Genomic DNA, 21,501 nt, shown 5'->3' with positions numbered 1-21,501 from the left:
TGCAAGAAAGGGTGGCGGAACGCAAACCTAAATGAATTCAGTAACAAATGAATTCCAACGGTCGAATAAGATCACACGATAGACAGACATCATCCCCCGTTGCGAAACATTTGATTGAGACTAGTCATAAGGTAGAAATCAAATCAGAATTTGTAGTGTTGTACAAAGGCCTTCAAAGGCGTACACTAAGGTTTATTGAAGCCTTGACTATACGGAAACTGAAACCTCCTTTATGGTTTCAAAAACAATTTGCCCTTACCTTTACCCTACCCTGGTAATACTGATTTATTACCCAGAGTGATTATCACATTATTAATGTGTACTTGATTATTTTATTTTTTTGTTACGACCTACCTTTAGCCTGTCTAGTTGACCTATTAGTTTTCATATAAAAATGTCTTAACAAGTATATATGCGATCAAATTGTTCGGAATGCATTGCACAAATATATCACATAACTCTGATAAACTTCGTCTTCTCATTGGATTAACGAAATTTATCAAAGGGACTAATTGTTTTAGATCAAATACTTGATTGATATTTGAGAATTCCTGTATGCTTTTATTAAACATCTTTATCACTCAAAGAGTTGCATTTGATACTAAAAGGGAACAATGTTAACGAATTGTTACAGTATTGTTATGGTCATAATTAGAACGCGTATTGAAGGCAGTTTATCAGGACTATATGCTATATTACAAATAAAAATATTTATTTTCATTGAAATCATGAACCGATCAAAGTTGGAGAACCATTGAAAATCTGGTAACACTGAATGACCACTTCGTTTTAATATGGAACACCTTAGTAATGCCCATTCACGACCTCACAACCGAGAATCGAACCCAGGAACTTTGAAGACAATTATTGATTGAAGTTAGACTTGTACACCAATCGACCTCAACTCAGTAGTTTATAAGTTAAGCAGTTGTGCATGTGATTGAAAGTCATAGGTTCGGCTCCTTCTTGATAGGTCAAAGATACTCACTGCTGAAAAGTCCTATACTTGGACGAAACGACCGTTCTGTGCTTCCAGCATACCGATGTTCATCTAACTTTTCATCAGTTCGTAACTTTAATGAAATTTAACAGTTTCATAACCTTATACTCAAAAGCAAATGCGTTTGACACAGTGTGAATCTTTAAACTGTATAGACTGCTTTGAATAACTTCAACTTCAGAACCCATTTTTATGATACCAAGAAAATGTTTTATTATCATAATTATTATAAATCAGATAGCTTTAATTTATTTTACACAATTACATATTCAGAATGAAGGTTTGTGGAGATTGTAGCAATCTTACTAGTTGAATTCATGATTCAATCTAAGTTAGACCACCATTGAAAGCCTGAAATCACTGGACGGCCATTTTTTCCTAGTATGGGACTCGTCAGCAGTATGAATCCACGATCTACTGAAGTCCAGTACTAGGACGAAACTGTCATCCAGTGCTTTCAGGTTTTCAGTAGTGATCATTTATAGATGATATCGTTTATGTTATCAGTATTTATTACAAATCATTTAGAATATAAGAAGTAATGAAAACATTTTACTATAGAAAGTAGTGAATTCTAAACAAATATCATGTGAAGATTATGTGGAATGGAAGAAATATGATATCGATATTATTGTGATATTACTAATAATAGTAATTTGTAGTAAAAATGAAATACAAGAAATGAGATTAATAGAAAGAGATTAATACTAATAATTTATAATATAATGTAGTGAACAGAACACGAGTGGGGACAATCGAATGTACTTAACACAGGACTTGTTAATAAAATCTAACAATCATAAAGTAAAATCTCAATTTGCAAAATGTCCATCGTTTGTCTCAAAATGATTCAGACTTCATTGTTCTTGTATTTTCGCACAAATTGCATTGTGTTTCCTTTCTTTACTGTTCGATCCTCTTACCTCTCTGCTGCCAGACCTTCTTTTCATGACTAACATCATATACTACTTATGTCAATATAAGTAGCACACATCACAGATATAACCAATTTGGTCAGGAATAGAATGATCTTATTACTGGACAAGACAAATAAAGAAGATAAATAGATTTAATTCATTCATATTTATCATACTAAAATGATTTATTAATTTTAGTAAATTGTGGGAAGGTTGAAATAAAACTTTAAAAAATACTTTTATTATTTGTTGAATGAAAAAACTGGCTTACTTTTTCTAATTTTCATACCTTCTTTTTTTACCGGACATAGAGATACAGGTTCATCAACATGAGGTACTTTGCTAATGAACGTAGAGCCACAAGAGTATACATATAAGCATACCATAATTTACTAGCATCAGCTTGGTTTAGATATGATCGAGCTAAATTTCCCAGCAATAAATGCCTCTAATCAACACGTTGAGAAATCACTAAATACTTCTTTTTTTATAAATAAAGTCTTAAGAAAAAACTTAAGAAAATAGGAAAAGAATCATTCTGCTTCAAACTTTTCTACTTACCAATTCTCCTACTGTCAGGTTATACAGAGGTTTATATCGGAATTTTGCCATTAGGTTGACAAATTACAATATATCGTCGTTAAAGTAACTGTTTCTATGAATTAATTATTCATTTTATTGTACTAATGAGGTATGACATATTGAACCGATGCATATATGTGCCTGGTCCTACGTTGTAGATGACTGACTGACTGACGATTTGAACCACAAATCGGTTATTCTAGTCTCCGTAGAGAACAGTTTATTCATTCATGTTGAGTCACGTTTGGACCTCGCAAATTATGTTTTTCTTCTAAACAACGATTTATTCTAACAAATACAGAAAATTGACGAATTTCTTTATTACCAGCGATAATTTGGTCTTATGAAGTGAAGTAAATATGTCCATATCTTTTCCATGGGATAGTTATTTGTATATTAATAAGTCCTGTGCTCGTAGAAAAGAAATTAGTAAGAAGGGAAGTATGATTTATGAATTTATGACTGAGAATTTAACGCATCATAGTCAAACACTCCTGATTCCATTATAAACTAGTCATAGTAAAACCAATATTGAGAGCCAAGCAGTACTGGATAAGTTTTGCAGTAGCAGAAAACTTATCAACAGCGATCATTTATAACTCACAACACTTGCTGTGTGACCTAAAAGTCTCGGATTGAATAATCGGTTATTCCAATTGTAAGTGCGTTTAAACTGATGAATAGTGTTAATTCCGACTAAACCAACTATGTTCAAATACTGAAGACAGGGATGGTTTTATCTCCGCATCCACTGTACATTAAGTGAATAAAAGCACTGGATATTTGTCATCCTCAAAATATCAAACAAATTCCACTTTAACGTTCTACTCACAAATATTTCCGCTTACATATTTGTTCATTATAATATATGTCACAGTTAAGTACACTACCTTAGTATAGAACGAACGTAACATGTTATTAGTCTAATTATACTACGATAATCACTAATTCCATTGTAAATATACTAAAATCAATACACAGAGAAATAGATTATTATTTATACAAACCTTTGGTGATGGATAACTCGTAAGCCATAGACGAAATGATGCATTCGTATTTGCCACAGTCATATCTTCACAAATTTTCTCAAGTGCTGTCATCCAACTCACAGCTAAATGACAATTCTGCAACAAAACCCATGATCCGTCTTGTTTACCCTGTGCTATCATTTTTGCCGCGATTGGACCTTGACCCTGTCCAAGACTAATAGACTGAAATCGTGCACCTCCAAAACCTTTGTCTGTAGCGAATTTCAATAACGCCATTGTTGGATCAGCTCCAGGAGAAAGAATAAAAATTAGTGGTGTGGTACAACTTGAATCTTGATAAGATTTCGCTAAATCAAATGGTGGAGGTTCAACAAATTTCCTGCCCAACTTCTCCCTCACATAATTCATTACACCAGGAACCACCTAATTTCATTTGAGAAAGAATCACATAATTGTGAATTTGATTTACCGAAACAAATTAATCATAATCTCTTAGCATCATTTCTCCTCAAACAAAGTTATATATATTCACTATTTTTCTCTTGTTAAACTCCGATTATGTTATACGTTCCACACGAAACAAAATATTTGAGAATATCCTAACTGTTACGACTTAATCTGTCATTCTCTTCTCCTAATCTATATTCAAACTTCTCGAATAAAGGCTTTCTTTCACTAACAAACGGTAATGACAACTAATTTTTTTCAATATAGAATGGTTGAAGTTAGATATTAACACAGTTGGATGCCGACCAGCTCAGTGGTCTAGTGGTTAAGCGCTCGTGCCCAAGACTGATATATTCTGGGTTGGAATCTCACGCGGCGGTATCGTGGATGCTCACTGTTGAGGAGTCCCATAGTAAGACAAAACGGTTGTTCAATGCTTTCAGGTTTCCCATGGTGGTTTAACATCAATCCGTTTTTGATCTCAATCAAAAATAAAACTATGCTTGACTTAATAATTTCTGGTTGGAATATGTTTCATTTTGATGGATTAGTTAATGTAAATAATAACATGCGAAATATTCCATAAGATTTACCACAAATACATAATTTGTCATTGATTATAACTTCCTGATTGCTTGCACTACTATTTTTGTAAATTATAATTACAATTTTTCTTATTATGTTTACTCTATTATGCTTGGTCAGTAATAAATCAAAAATATTGGAAAGACGATTACGCTATTTAAAAGATCATTTTGAATATAATCTGTATACAAATGTATGTCGTTCATTATTTGAAAAGCATAAAGTATTGTTCGCATTTAGTATGTGTATCAATATTGTTAAGTAAGTTGTTGTATATATTTTGATATTTTTATAATGATGATATATAAATGTAGTTTCATTATCTTATAGATAGGGTTTTGGGAAACATTTCCTACGGACTGCTTATAGATTAGTTTAAAGACAGTTTATATCTCAAACTGACTTGACCTACATAAACAGTTGAAAACAGAGAATACTGTATTGTTTATCTACTACTAACCAGTAAATAACTTTGAGACATATTCCAGCATTTCTTGTGAGAAATTGTAACCAATGGAGTTCACATATATAACGTTCTAAAAACCTATCACTGATGTTAACGAATGATGGTCGAAAAACAGCATAAATAAACAAAAGTTGGATTTCTAATCCACGTTCATACTCACTGATTCCAAGCACTTTCATGTTGAATCTTTCCATTTTTGCAACAACTTGGATGACTCTCCCTGTCTCCCACATTGTACGAACATTCCGTGTGCCTAAATTAATGATCGCTGTGGTTGTCAGAAGGAACATCAACCTTGTGACTCTCGAAGAAACTCGGTTTTCATCATGAAACTTCATAACTGTTCTAAATAAAGACCTTCTAACTCCCAGGGAAGAGTTTAAATGGTTTGAATTACTTTTTCTGGTTAGTGTTTTTCAAGCGTGTTAGTTTTCTACAGGATGGGGTCGCTAACCAGATGCCCAACCCTTCTTCTTTTATCCTGGCTTGGGACCGGCAGTAACCCCATAGAGGCTACAGGCGGAGTTACAGTCATACTCAGTCACTGCATAACAATTCATTTATTCATAGATTTGAATTTCCAACTATTCATGATGTAACTTAACTGTTATCCATTATTACCGATGAATGATCAACTCACTCAAAACTCAAATGAATTCATATATCATTCATGTTTACTAGAATTTCATACCCTCATAGCTAGTCATCTATAAATATTTAATTATCATCCTATTCCTCATTTTTCCCATTTTAAATCTCCGTAATGAAATTTATTCTAAATAAGTCTAAATGTTTATAATATATAAGATCAAATTACTGTTGATGTAATTAATCAATCAACTGACTAGAAACTAAAATGAGAAAATTAATCATATAAACGATATGTACTATTTATAATAATCATAATAACCTGGTTAATTGATAACCATTAATCGTGGAAACTAACGACTCAAAATTATTTTGATGAGACCATAATTGATGAACAACGTTTGAGCGATATTAAACTGATCCTGAGAATATCCATCTACTAACTAAAACACTTATAAACCAATGTGAGGAATTAGAATTATGATTCATAGTTGATAGTTAAGGTTAGGAATTCATCACGAACGGACATCAGCTAAAGAGTACCGAAATGTTATTTAATCAAATAAATAAATGAAATTCGTGCTACAATTCAAGATCTATTATCTTATCTCTGATTGGTTCGTTGAGTAAACTTACACGTGATGGGTAATTAAGGTTGATAAAGTTGTTTTTTTCCTTAAATATATTTTGTTTTTTGTTTTTCCTTAAATTTTTATCTCCCAATTGTTTATTTTAAAGATTTAATATATTGACAGAATATCATAGTTACTAATTAAACTTAATGAATTAGTCAATCATCTACTTTTTTCTATTTTATTAACTAACATATTTACCATGATCTTCATTTGATTTGCAGAATTTGTGTGATATCCGTTTGTGAAAGTAGAGATTACAAATTCTGGTTATCTGGACAATTGATTGTAGAATTTGAATAAGTGAAACTATTATATATCGCGAATATTCAGCGAGACTGTAATTTATGGACGACCTTTGAAGGATTCTTAAATGACCTTGAGAAATATTAGCCAATCAGAAGACAGTTAGTACATGGTTCAAAAAAACATCAAGGTTCAGAGATTCCGAAATCGTAGTGCATACGGAAGAGGGACTCATTTATCTGGTTCCACAATAATCGACCTCTCGAACCATGTTAGGGTCGCAAGAACTCCTTCAGTCCGTCCGGGCAAACTTCTTCATCCAAAATAAATAACATCGAAAGGAAATCTCATCAGGGTACTGTGAACACGGTACAGCAGTCATTTGATAACTGCAGTCACAAATAAATGAACTTCTTATAGTCCCATCTGTTATAGCCGCTCAATAATCAAGTCTTTTCTAAAATCCGCTGTAAGCAATAGTACATGAGCATTATGTACTGAAATTGACCCCGTGACCTTGAAATCCCTCAGTCGCTTGTGAGTGGCTCGTCCATAAATTAGAGTCTCGCAATGCATAATCTAAAATTAAGATTGTAAAATAAGATTGAAGAGTCTCATACTAGGGATAAAACGGCTATTCAGTGTTACCAGATTTTCGGTATTTTTTTTTACTTCGATAGATTCGTGATTTTAAAAAAGCGTTTAAATACTATTAAACGTTTATAAAAATTTAGATACTAAAAGTTTGGAAAATGGTTTTGAATGTTCCAACTCTTTCAATGTACGTTTCGTCGTAATGGAAAAACATTCATCAGAAGGATAAAATGAATAATTTTCTCCAACAAAATAAGTATTTTCTCATGGTTTTAGCACTTATAATAAATAGAAATTTGTGAATCAACTGAATGATCTTGATAATTATTACTAGATAACAGTAAAGTGTTAAACATCAAGATGTCTTCGAAAGATCTTTCCAAAAAAAAACTGAAATTCTTAACCATATGTTATTTACATAAAATTCTATCTAGAAAAGTTAGATATTCTGTAACTTAAATATTGAAAACAGAAGTGTATCTCTCCAGTATCTAATTGCTTCAAAGAGTTTTTCACTACAATAAAATAGATCAAATGTCATTACTAGTCAAGCTTCTTCGATTGTTTTCTGCTGTTTTTTATACCAGTGAATCAAAATATGATGTATTCGATGAATATGAGAATTGATTATCAGTTGACTTTTGATTTTCATATGTAAACAAATATGGATATAGGTTTATTTTAGTCCTTTATCTTATATTTATTTCAAAAATATATAGGAATCTTTTACAATCATTTTATTAATATCAGAAAGGGTTTTTGTGGAGATTATAGTAATTTCAGTAGTTGAGATCATGAGTCAATTGAGTTAATAGTAACTCACTGAAGATAATTTCAAATAGATGGGTTGAAGTTAGACGTTGACACAGTTGGAATGCCGACCGGCTCAGCAGTCTGAAGATTAGGCGCTCGGACGCGAAACTGATATGTCCTGATTTCGAATCTCACAAGACTGGATCGTGAATGCGCGATTCTGAGGGGTCTCACAATAGAACGAAACGGCCATCTAATGCTTCTAGGTTTTCTATAGTAGTCTAGCTTAAATTGACTCACTATCTCAACTACTGAAATCATTTTATTGTATTTCTGAATTATTTAGTAGAGAAGGTATTCAGTATTCATATCAAAAGAGTTTAAAGTAGGAAAAAGTTTATGCGAATAAATCTGTTAGTCTCAAGATTCAATACCTGATCATAAAATTGACAGTGTAGTAAACAAGAACACGAGTGGGGACAGCGGAATGTATTCGAACACAAAATTACAGAATATCTCAGTAAAATCTGATAACCATACAGTAAATACTTAATTTGCAAAATACCATTCTATGGTCTCAAACTTGACTATTTCTTTTTGCAAATATCAGTCTATCGTTTCAGATTTCATTGTTCTTGTATTTTCATATCAATTTCTAACCGTTCCCGTTCTTTCCTTCTCTATCTTCTACTGAAATACATTCTATTCCTGATTATCATTATATACTACTTATGTGGATATGAGTAGCTCACAACACAACAGCAGTCAAATTATTCAAGTTATCTAATGAATTAAACTAAATTATAGTTAAAAAACATAATTTAACATTATTTGATTAATTTTAATTTCATTATACTACTTTTGTATTACGTTATATAAAATGTATAGATCTCGAGGTGAATTAGAAATGAATGAATTTATGTTCTTTTTAACTGGAGGTGTTGGATTAGAAAATAAATTAGCTAATCCAGCTAATAATTGGTTATCGGATAAATGTTGGGATGAAATATGTCGTTTATCAACATTAAAAGGATTTGAAACATTTCGTGAACATTTTACAACACATTTAAATGAATGGAAACAATATTATGATAGTAAAGAACCTCAAGAAGATAAACTACCTGAACCATGGGATAAATTAGATGTCTTTAAAAGTTTAATAATACTTCGATGCATACGTCCAGATAAGGTTTGAATCTTTTTTTAATACTGGATTTAAACGAAAGTTTGTCCGCTTATCAGTTTGATTTATTCTATATTTAATAGTTGAATTCATGAGACAATTGAAGCTAGACCTTCATGGAAAACTTGGATGCAATGAACAACCGTTTTGTCCTAATATGGGACTCCTCAACAGTGAGCATCCACGATACCGCCGCGTGAGATTCCAACCCACAATCTATGCCTCGCGCGTGAGCGGTCGCTTAACCACTAGACCACTGAGCTCGTCGTAGTCCAACTGTGTTAATATCTAACTTCAACCATTCTATATTGAAAAATTTGTTCTCATCACCGTTTGTTGATGAAAAAAGCCTCTATTGGAGAAGTTTGAATATAGATTAGGAGAAGTCGTAGCAGTTATGATATTCTCAAATATTTTGTTTCGTGTGGAACGTATAACATAATCGGAGTTTAACAAGAGAAAAATAGTGAATATATATAACTTTGTTTGAGGAGAAATGATGCTAAGAGATTATGATTAATTTAAACTGGATATAACAGTGATCTAAGTAGTGATAGCTGAAAGAATGTATTACTTATGACACTCTTAACCTTATCTGTAAATCATTACACTGAAACCTCGATAGCAATGCTGAATGATTTAGGTTGGTGCTCTGTATACACCGTTTTGAGCTCATCACTATGTGAATTAATTTAATATAGTTAAGTGTTCTACAAACACTTTTTATTTTGTTTCATTAAATAAAATTCACAATTATGTGATTCTTTCTCAAATGAAATTAGGTGGTTCCTGGTGTAATGAATTATGTGAGGGAGAAGTTGGGCAGGAAATTTGTTGAACCTCCACCATTTGATTTAGCGAAATCTTATCAAGATTCAAGTTGTACCACACCACTAATTTTTATTCTTTCTCCTGGAGCTGATCCAACAATGGCGTTATTGAAATTCGCTACAGACAAAGGTTTTGGAGGTGCACGATTTCAGTCTATTAGTCTTGGACAGGGTCAAGGTCCAATCGCGGCAAAAATGATAGCACAGGGTAAACAAGACGGATCATGGGTTTTGTTGCAGAATTGTCATTTAGCTGTGAGTTGGATGACAGCACTTGAGAAAATTTGTGAAGATATGACTGTGGCAAATACGAATGCATCATTTCGTCTATGGCTTACGAGTTATCCATCACCAAAGGTTTGTATAAATAATAATCTATTTCTCTGTGTATTGATTTTAGTATATTTACAATGGAATTAGTGATTATCGTAGTATAATTAGACTAATAACATGTTACGTTCGTTCTATACTAAGGTAGTGTACTTAACTGTGACATATATTATAATGAACAAATATGTAAGCGGAAATATTTGTGAGTAGAACGTTAAAGTGGAATTTGTTTGATATTTTGAGGATGACAAATATCCAGTGCTTTTATTCACTTAATGTACAGTGGATGCGGAGATAAAACCATCCCTGTCTTCAGTATTTGAACATAGTTGGTTTAGTCGGAATTAACACTATTCATCAGTTTAAACGCACTTACAATTGGAATAACCGATTATTCAATCCGAGACTTTTAGGTCACACAGCAAGTGTTGTGAGTTATAAATGATCGCTGTTGATAAGTTTTCTGCTACTGCAAAACTTATCCAGTACTGCTCGGCTCTCAATATCGGTTTGACTATGATCAGTTTATAACGGAAACCGGGATATTTAACTGTCTTCACAAACTTCGTAAGCAAAGATGTAAATTGGCTAGCAGTGGAATTCTATTTGGATCTCGTCAGCTTGATGTACCAGCATCCCAGTGTTGATGTTCACCTGGGACTCGAACCCATTACATTTCGCTTCCAACACCATTGCGTTACCTACTTAGCTATTAACAATGGGAAGATACAAGTAAACAACATTAAGTGAATATCTTCACAAACCTTTTACTCCTCTAATAGTTGAGTGATTATGAGTTACTGTTACGTCCTTGATATTTCTACCCACTTTTAATGCTGAGGGTACTTGTATAATCTAGATTAAGATAGGCTGACTTGCTTGAACTTTAGGCTAGTATGCGTGAATTCGAAGTGGATTTGAGAAAAGAAAACTATTCTATAGTCTGGTTAGCCGACAAACACGCAAGTAAGAGAACTCAACTAGAACACTACTCGATTTTATTCTCAATTCCGATCTGGTTGCCGATTTCAGATTAGTGTAAAAAGATACGTGAATAAATAAATGACTAACTCGACCACAACGTACAATAATTAGGAAAATACAATTATGTCCAAAACTGGGGATTACCGTCGAAAATAGAGTACAAAGTATTACTTTTAAACTACAATAACTTTGGAACGAAAAGGGCTATAGCAGTGAATCATACATCAAACAAAAGCTTATGATCTATAGAATAGACTAGGGATAAAAATAAATGTTACTGCTTCACAAGCTTTAAATTAACTAAAATAACGTCCCTAAAAATAACTTCGACAGTTTGTCAAGACTTCATGTTTCTCTGTTCACATCAATTACATTCTTAATCATAAATTCATATATATTACTTTCATTGGAATCAATAACCACAAACCTTATTAATATACGATTATCTATAGATGAATAGATTTACTTCACTACATACGATTTCACTTTATCACTGGTAATAAAACATTTTTGCCAATTTTCTATATTTGTTAGAATAAATGGTTGTTCAGAAAGAGAAAAGAACATTTACTAGTTATCGAATGAATGTAACCTTATATTCATATAAAGCTGTCTGACTGACTATACGTACATAGTTATGAATTAGTAATAAGGTGTGTGTGTGTGATTTTCTTCCTTCCTTGTATAATAAAGGAAAGAAATAAGTAATAAACATTTGATGGGTAAACTACTTTTTATTTTGAACATACATAAATTTTAATTACCTTTCTTAGATAATTAAAATTAGTTTACCTTGGTATTGTTTTACTACTTGAATCGTCTCATTGATGCTTGAGACTGCAATTGATCAGTCTCTTATTGGTATATGTGCATACTGTGCGGATAACCTAGATATTGCCTTCAGTCTCTACTTTATAAGTAGAGATGGATAGTGGCTAGCAGTGGAATTCAGGACATACTTTTCATCCTATTCAAGACTCGTCAGCTGAATGTGCCTGCATCTGAGTGTGGATGTTCACTCTGGGACTCGAAGCCATTACCGTTCACTTCAAACGCTATCGTGTTATCCACTTAGCTACCGAATCCTAATAGTCACTTGCTTATGCAATAGGGTGAAGTTTAAACTCACTTGGTATTGTTTAGGACTGCAATTGATCAGTTTGAGATACAAGTACATCTAGCTGACAAGTCCTAAACAGGACGTAACTCACATTGAATTCCAGTGCTAGCCACTATCTATCTTTGGTTATAATTATTAATAGTGTTTTTAACGACTTTAATATTCAGTTTTTCGTACGTAAATCATAAGGAACCTTTAAATTGATTTTACTTGTAAAGACGGGAAACAAATAAACAAAATCTAAGCTCAGCAATCTTCACAACCCTTTACTGATAAGAAATATTAATTAAAAGACTATTTTCTTAGTGAAATATAAAGACTTCTTTCATATGCACATATTGTTCTCATATAGATTCTTATTATCTATAGAATACTATATTTTCCAACACCAGTCAACTAAATTGTCAATGTCATATAGGAATAATAGTCTGACATTGTTTAAATGTGTCTATTTGAAATAAACAATCAATTATCTTCCAGTTACTATCTATCATTACATGAACACCATTTTCATTATAACAAAGATTAAAATGACTGTTATTTTCTTAGAAAGTTAATGAGTTACAATGTGTAATCAAGTAGTTGCTAGTAATCCAAAAGAACTTTGATTATATCTTTTACGAAGTATTCATAATTTGTTCATCTTCTCACAAATATCTACTTTTCTGAAATGTTGAAAAGAAAAGAAAAATTCCAGGAATCAACTATTGATATAGTTGTTTACTTATTCATTTGTAAGCTACTTCAAAATACTTTCAGAATTATAAATGATCATTTGTGCTATGCAGTGATTCAGGTGTTTGTCCCATGAGAAGTATCAGCGATCTCACAATTCCAGATCCTCCTTATATGTATGAACCTGCACAAAAATTAGCTTAAACGTTTTCTTGTCGAATTCCTAAGATCGGACCAAATGTAATTAAAAGTATATTAAATCTAAAACACTTAAGGAGGGAAATGCTTGTAGAAAAATGTAGGTACATGTAATTGGATATCGTAAAATATATCTTTTATACACCACCTACAATTGTTACAGTACACTATTACTTTGTAGTATATTTTTTTCCAACTAATTAATAAAACACTACCTCTAAATATGTTAAACATTTCTTTTAGTTTCCAGTTACTGTCCTACAAAATGGTATTAAAATGACAAATGAACCACCTACTGGTTTAAGACAAAATCTTTTACAGTCTTATTTAAATGATCCAATATCTGATCCAGAGTTTTTCAATGGCTGTCCAAATAAAGAAGCTGTAAGTTATATTTTTAGTTAGATTGAAATAAAATAAGATTACAATTTTTGACTATACATATCCATGATATTTATACATTATTATTACCTTTATCTTCAAATAATAAAAGTAATGTGTACCTACAAGTGTGTCGACGGCGTGCCGCAGAAGATAGTCAATATCATACAGAATCCCTATGATGGATTAAACTGCAAAGTCGTGCATGGAGGACAGCTGATAAAGTCGTTCAAAGTAAAGACCGATGTCAGGCAAGGTTGCTTACGCTCACTCTTTCACTTTCTCCTGGTGATCGACTGGATCATGAAGACGTCAACATCTGAAGGGAAACACGGGATGCAGTGGACATCTTAAATGCAGCTGGACGAACTAGACTTCAAAGATGATCTGGCTATTCTATTTCACACACAACAACAAATCCAAGAGAAAACAACCAGTGTTGCAGCAGACTCAGCAACAATAGGTCTCAATATACACAAAGGGAAAAGTAAAATTTTCCGATACAACACAGCATGCAACAATCCATTCACACTTCATGGAGAACATTTGGAAGATGTAAAAGCCTTTACATATCTGGGCAGCATCATTGGTGAACATGGTGAATCTGATGTAGGTAAAAGGCGCGGGTCGGCAAAGCAAGAGCAGCATATTAACAACTGTAGAACATCTGGAACTCAAAACAACTGTCAACCAACACCAAAGTCAGGATTTTCAATATAAATGTCAAGACAGTTCTACTGTAGTGAGCGGAATGTTGGAGAACTACGAAAGCCATCATAAAGAAGGTACAAGTGTTTATTAACAACTGTCTACGCAAAATACTTCCGATCCGTTTGCCAGACACTACTAGCAACAACCTAATGTGGTAGAGAATAAACCAGATTCCAACTGAGGAAGAAATCAGGAAGATGTGCTGGAAGTGGATAGGACACATATTGAGGAATGCACCGAACTGCGTCATATGGCAACCTCTCAATTGGAATCCTCAAGGCAAAACAAAGGAGAGTCGGAAGATCGAATAACACATTACACCGAGAAGTGAAGACAGATTTGAGAAGAATGAACAACAATTGGATAGAACCAGAATGGAAGGCCTAGTAGAGGGTGGGTTGGAGAACGCTGGTCGGTGGCCTATGCTCCATTGGGAGTAACAGGCGTAAGTAAGTAAGTAAGTACCTACGAGTGTAGTGTTTGATGAAATATCAACTTTTCATTTGGACAACTTACTACCCAATATGTATTTCACAAACTTCTATATTTATCAATAGTTATATCTGATAAGATTTTAGACCTGATCCTTGTGTTTTTAAAATACCTGATTCAATGTCAGAAGTTACTTCAAAGATATGACAATTATCCAGTATATTTATGTACCATTTAATTGACTACTTAAAATAACGTTGTGTAGAGGATTAATCTACGTTCATAATAATTTTTATGATGAAGAATGTGATCTTAAAAAGGAGCAACTAAACAGTTTTTAATTCAATTGGATAAAATCATGAAATACATGGTGTATTTTTGAGGATCAAAGTTTAGACCGAATTCTCAATTGATGTTGTCACTGTACTTTAACACAGTTAAAACAATATAAATGTATTGTGGGGAAAAAAATGAAATAACTCGTAAAAGGGGTGAATGAATAGCCTGACTATCACAAGTGATTCACGTCATCAACTATTATATGAAGATATCTAATGATTCCTTCCCTAGGTTAGACAAACTATATCTCCCTACTTTGAAATTATTCGTTGTAAATGTCAGGCTCGGTGTGCAATTTATTTTGAAACGTAGCGTTTTTTTATTTAAAAGAGAACAACATATGAAACAAAATAAGATAATTTCATTTAGTTGATATCATGAATCAACGTAAATTAAAGAATTATTGAAAAACCAGGCACTAGATTGACTTTTTCTCCTGGTATAAAACTCTTCAGCAATGAACATCCATGACCCTGGAACTAGGAATCGAGTTCATAACCTTTGATATCACGCGAGAACACTTAATCTCTAGACCTCTGAACCGGGATGGTGTACAAATCTACCTTCAAACAGTGCATGATATTGAGAGACCGTCTTCCACTACCCAGTTCTTCCAGATCTTCAACGGTTGTCTAAACTATGATCGATTCGTGACCTGAATAAAACCCAATGATCCACATAACCTCATAATTCATTTTCCCGTAGTTTCTCAGAAACCGCCTACAATGTAAAAACGAAAGTAGCTATCATTTACAACCAATATACATACATTATATCATATTTAAAAAGACTACTAAAATAACGACAAGGAGTATGGAAAAATTATCCAGTGATATGGTGGATGTGTATTTATATATTACTAAGTTTGAACATGCTAAAAGAATAAAAATTGAAGCCCATGAAGATTGTTTTGTGGAGAATGAATATTGGTGTTAAAGTGACGTAACAACAGTCAAAAAATTGAGTAAATTAACTGAGTAATATGAGAAAAGCTCAAAATCGGCCCAACAACGAAAGAAAGGAATTTGTTACTGGGTTTGTAAAACGAAATATTACGTAATTGAATAATGAAAAAAAATGGAAGCTACCAAGCTAGTAAGAAATTTACAATTGTATCTTTTGTAATACACAGTTTCGGTTACAGATTTATAGTTGCGATGATCTCAGTTTAATGTTGTGAATTCAAAGTTGTTTGTGTTATAATCATTTTGAAGGATTTGAAATATCAAAATTGTCAATACTATCAAGCAGATGACATACGTTGATACTGTTAGGTTTATCAACGGGAAAAATTGTATAATCCTGTTCCAGCGTTTCTATTTTTATTCACTTAGTAGTTACTTTATCATTTATGGTTCGATGCCATTTGCACAACATTTACATAAATAGATAATAGTGTATCAGACAAGATTTAGCTTCTTAAATTGATGTAATCCAATTCTACATAGATAAATGTAATATCAAGTTGTAAAATGTTTTTTTTTTCAATTCCTCGTCACCTACTTTAATGTTCCTATGACGTAAACGATGTACATTATTTTGGGATCTTGGAGACTTTTTAAACTATTAGTTTCTTATTGGAATATTTTGTTACTACAGTCTAAATAAAAACTTAAAGTGTATATTATTGATTACTTTATAATCGGAAATTAAAATAATGGAAAAGATAATGTAATTGCTGAGATACTTTTCTAAGCTTAAATTTAGAAACAAAGTATATATATTTTTTCAGTAGAGGGTTGTGGAGATTGTCAAATTTCATTGATACCATCAATCTATCAATGGTAGACAACCATTGGAAACCTGGAAGCTCTGAACGATCATTTATTCCTAATATTGAACTCCTTAGAAGTGCGTATCCACGACCGTGCGCACTAGGATCCAATCCAGGACCTTCGGTTTTGCACGCGAATACCTGACCTTCAGATCACTGAGCTAGCACACAACAAAGGCAACAAAATATGGTGGTGCAATACTATGGATTGGTTGAAGTTAAATATTAGCGCCGTCGTATGTCGGCTCAATCGCCTAAGGGTTAGGAGTTCGCCTATGAAACCCAAAGAACTGGGTTCACGTCCGTCTTACAGGATCGTGTGTGCTCACTTCTGAGGAGTCTTATTCGATGACTGAATGGTCGTTCAGTGCTTCCACATTTCCCAATGGTTGTATAACATTATTCAGTTGACGATTGCAATGAAATATGTATAACATTCACTTCATATCATTATTTGACATCGGTTGAGTTATCTGGACCGACATTCCATCAATCTTTATTGATAAATGTGCATTTCTTCAATCCAGCCATTATGATACATGTGCCTCTTGGATTCCACTTTTAACCGTAATCCTTCTATTATGTATAACTTATAATGGCTATATCTAGGCATTTTGCATATAATGCACAACTCCCAGCAATGACTAATTAAGTTTCACCACTTAATATCAACGACGTTAAAAAAGTCAAAGCTTCCCTATTATGAATTAAACATCATATTCTCTGAATAAGTTAGTAGTTACTCTTACTCACTAGATATTTCTGTTAATGTGGCTCTCCGTAAGATTTTAAGTAAAATGTCTTTTGTGAGTAAAAAAATAAATTTACAACCACTACTCTTTTGTAACTGGCTTTTATGTGTAAGTGTTGTGTCCGTTTCTTTACACATTGACCTTTATAGGATTTTGATGAAAATATATAACTACTTTGAGATTTTGTTGGAAACTTCAGTTTCAGTTTGGAAAGGACAGGAGGCTTGATGGCCTGTGTTAGTCCTGACAATTATGGTCTCTCAGTTGATCAAAATTTTTTTTGAAAGAGTCGATGGATGGAGCCTCAACCACGTGCTGAGGTAATGAAATCCACTCGTTGATGATTCGATGGGAAAGTCGATAGTCAGATTTTTAAAAAAAATATTTTAAGTGACTAACTTGATGAGAACAGTTGGTTTCATTCGTTACAGTAATAGTCTTTTCATGTTCTCTTTTTCTTTTTGGTTAAAAATTAAGTTTGCTTCAACCTTACCTAATAGTACACTATCTAGAGAACGTAAAATGTTTCTTTTTAGTGCAATATTGTTTTCCCGACAAATCTTGAATGAAATAAAGATGTTTTTACATTAGATTGATTATTAATGCTAATAGCATAACTAACACATGTAATCTTTCCAAAAAATGATAGTTTACTAGATAAATTAGTGTAGTTATCACATTAAAAGTAATATTGTTGTAATGATGTAGATTTTTGTTCTGTTAGCCATTGATTAATGAAAGAAAAATCGATGCGACTATAATTTATCGACGAATCAATGAGATTTACGACAACAGGTCTTGGATTTCGATGTTAAATTCGCTCATTCATTTGGATAAATAGAATTTTGGCATTATAGCTGATGTTGTAATTAACTAGAACACGAGTGGGGGACAATCGAATGTATTTGAAAATAAATTACAGAGCACGTCAATAAAATCTAAGAATCATATAGCAAATCGTTAATTTGCAACTACCAATCCATCATATCGAACTTGACTGTTCCTGTTGCAAACATCAATCCATTGTCTCAGATTTAATTGTTCATGCGTTTTTATACCAATTGCGTTCCGTTCCTGTTCTTTCATCGTCGACTTTCTACTGAAATACATTCTATGCCTGACCACCGTTATATACTACTTGTGTGGATATAAGTAACCCATACCACAATGTCAGTTCTTGATGAAAACCTTAAATCTAGTTCTTAACCCTAACCATCAACTGTAAATCATAATTCTAATTTCTCACACTGGTTTAAAACCTTCATTTAACCCTAGTAATTAGCTAGACACTTTCAAGGTCACTTTGGTGTCACTCAAAGGTCGTTTATAAAGTATAGTCTGGCCGAAAATCTAGAACTTTGTTATGTATTTAATTTATAAGGGTAAACTATTAATTATGTTAAATATTGTATTGTAGTGTTATGAGTTAATAAATGGAAGATAATTATTTACTGTTAGATTACAATCTGTAATTGATACTCATTAAAATATGAATCAGTCAAGTAATTATGTGTTGTGTCTGTTTCAATTATATCGATATAAGTAGTATAGAACACCAGTCGGAAATGGAACAGCTGACAGCGTAAGTTTGGTAAGATCGAATCTAAGAGAACAGGATTAGGAACAAAGGATAATTGTTATGGAAATGAAGGAATAATGAAGTTTGAGATAAGTGATGAACATTTTGCAAATCAAGTATTGAACATATGATTTTCAAATTTTACTAAATAACTTTAATACATCTCGTTGTCCCCGCTTGTGTTCTCGTACATTATAACTTAACTAAAACATATTGCAATGTATAGCCTAAAAGGAATTAATCTGAATTGGAGGGAAAAGTTAGTGGGTTCGTAGGATAATTTTGTAAGTTAAGTGCTTTATCAGTAATTTCACTTGGAATTTTTTCCTATAACAATTATTCCACAAAGGCAATGAAACCTTTATTTATGGGTTATCCTGGTTGTAAAACTCAATACTACTACAGAAAAATTGGTTTTCATGAAGTTTTGTACTCTGAGTTGGATGGTTTGGTCGTGGAGGTCGAATTTAATATTAGAAAGTAAAAAAGAAACATATGTGACTGGTTAAGATAAAATTTTCGTTTTTAACTTTGAGAGAAAGAAACAAACTACGCATTAAATAACTTCAGACCTACTCATTGCCGTGGTTTTTGAATATTATGAAACATGACTTAATGGACTTAACACTTTATATATATCTTGAATGTCCCTTTACAATCTCTAGAATTGATGTATCAAAATAAACCATTTACAATCAGAATCATCATTAACAACTTTTTTTGATAACTTCTTCAAGTCTCGAGATTATTTGTGGTGAAAAATTACTACCAGTTCGTTAATGTAGATTCTTGTTCGTAATTAACGACATTAGCTATGAAGTTAATACTGGACTTTGAGAAAAAATGTTTTTCCAATGTTTTCTTTTGGATTAATTATACTGTATTTTTATATATCTAATTTCAGATTTTTGAGAAATTATTATTCGGCTTGTGTTTCTTTCATGCTCTTGTACAAGAACGTATTAAATTTGGTCCACTTGGATGGAATATACCTTATGGATTTAATGAATCAGACTTACGTATATCAGTCAGACAGTTACAAATGTTTGTAAACGAATATGATAAGGTTAGAATTAGTGAAAATTAAGTTTTACATAAAATTCTTCATGAGTATTTCGTCTCTCTTAAAATTATTCATTAATCTTAATATATGTTCTGCTGTCTATTGAACATTCATCCTAGTAATCTTTTGTTGGGAAATGTGTACTTTGTTCATGAAACTAAACTATTGAGCACTTAAGTAAAACAAATCATCGGCATCCACATAACGTTTTTTCAACATTTACAGCATGAAGACATGTTTTTCATTATTTCAAACGAAAATCTAAATCACTGAGCCGGCATCCAAAGGTGTTAATATCTAACTTCAACTAGTCCATAAAATTGAGCGATAGTAATTCACAGATCGAATGCTATCGATTATGTTGCAATGTGGCCACCAGTCTAGGTGACTCGACCCTGCGGGCACTATATATTGAGATCAGATGGTGGTTGGAGGTAGTCGACAGGAAACCCTGGACCCGGGTTTCGTGCTACTTGGCACTCGTCAGTAAGGTGTACCTGTAATCTTGAGGGAACTGGTGCTCCCTGGCGGATTAAATCCCGCATTCGATCTGCACTAAATAAGGACTCGATACACATGACATTGATCACCACCCAGTGATCAATCAATTGTGATTACATATCAATACTACAAGAGGTCGGTCGCGGCCCGGATAGCTCAGTGGTAACGTCTTTGATTGTGAAGCTGAGTGACACGAGATCGAATCCGCCAGGGAGCACCAGTTCCCTCAAGATCACAGGTACACCTTACTGACGAGTGCCAAATAGCACGAAACTCGAGTCCAGGGTTTCCTGTCGACTACCCCCAACCACTACCTAATCTCGATTGTTGAATTTATATTGAAATCGTGAATCAATCAATCATGATCTAAAATTGATCAGTTCATGATTTCAATGAAAAAGAGATTTCATCATAAAATGATCCGATGTTTAGAAAGTCAAGGTTGTATAATGATTTAAATATTAAAGAAAACTACGTGAATGAAAATAATTTACGGATCAGAAATATGGAAATTAATCGTTCATTCAATAAATATAAAGGAAGCAATGAAAAACATAAAGGTCATAATAACAATCGACTAATAAACATGAAAAAAAGTCGGAGGTTAATAAATAACAACCGATTATGATTTAAAAAGTACAAGATTACCAATCAAAACAAAAAAAACGAGACCAAAACATACTGGAGCAAGTCATACATGCTATAGTTGCACGTTTGACGTTTATACAAAGAATTCAAACTTGAATTAATGCTTTTGCTTCGTTCCAATCCAATTGCTTAGGCTGTAGATCATTATGAAGTATGATCTTTGGAAGTAATATAACAAGAGTTGGTTAGGTGCTCCTGTATT

At 32.7% G+C, this 21,501-nt stretch overlaps 1 protein-coding gene across 1 annotated transcript in view; it reads left to right on the top strand.

The window, feature by feature from the left end:
- DNAH3_2 (Dynein heavy chain 3, axonemal) overlaps positions 1-21,501 on the top strand; it is a gene marked incomplete at both ends in the record, with an annotated part of 112,211 nt that overhangs the window by 72,190 nt on the left and 18,520 nt on the right. The window contains 3 exons of the mRNA XM_051219062.1: positions 8,688-8,988; positions 13,363-13,503; positions 19,992-20,153. Coding sequence (XP_051069830.1) covers positions 8,688-8,988; positions 13,363-13,503; positions 19,992-20,153 — 604 coding nt within the window. The remainder of the gene's footprint in view (positions 1-8,687; positions 8,989-13,362; positions 13,504-19,991; positions 20,154-21,501) is intronic.

This window comes from Schistosoma haematobium, chromosome 3, assembly GCF_000699445.3.
Source record: "Schistosoma haematobium chromosome 3, whole genome shotgun sequence".
Classification (NCBI taxonomy): domain Eukaryota; kingdom Metazoa; phylum Platyhelminthes; class Trematoda; order Strigeidida; family Schistosomatidae; genus Schistosoma; species Schistosoma haematobium.
Note: the sequence above shows the minus strand (reverse complement) of the source record. Positions and strands in the feature narration are given on the sequence as shown.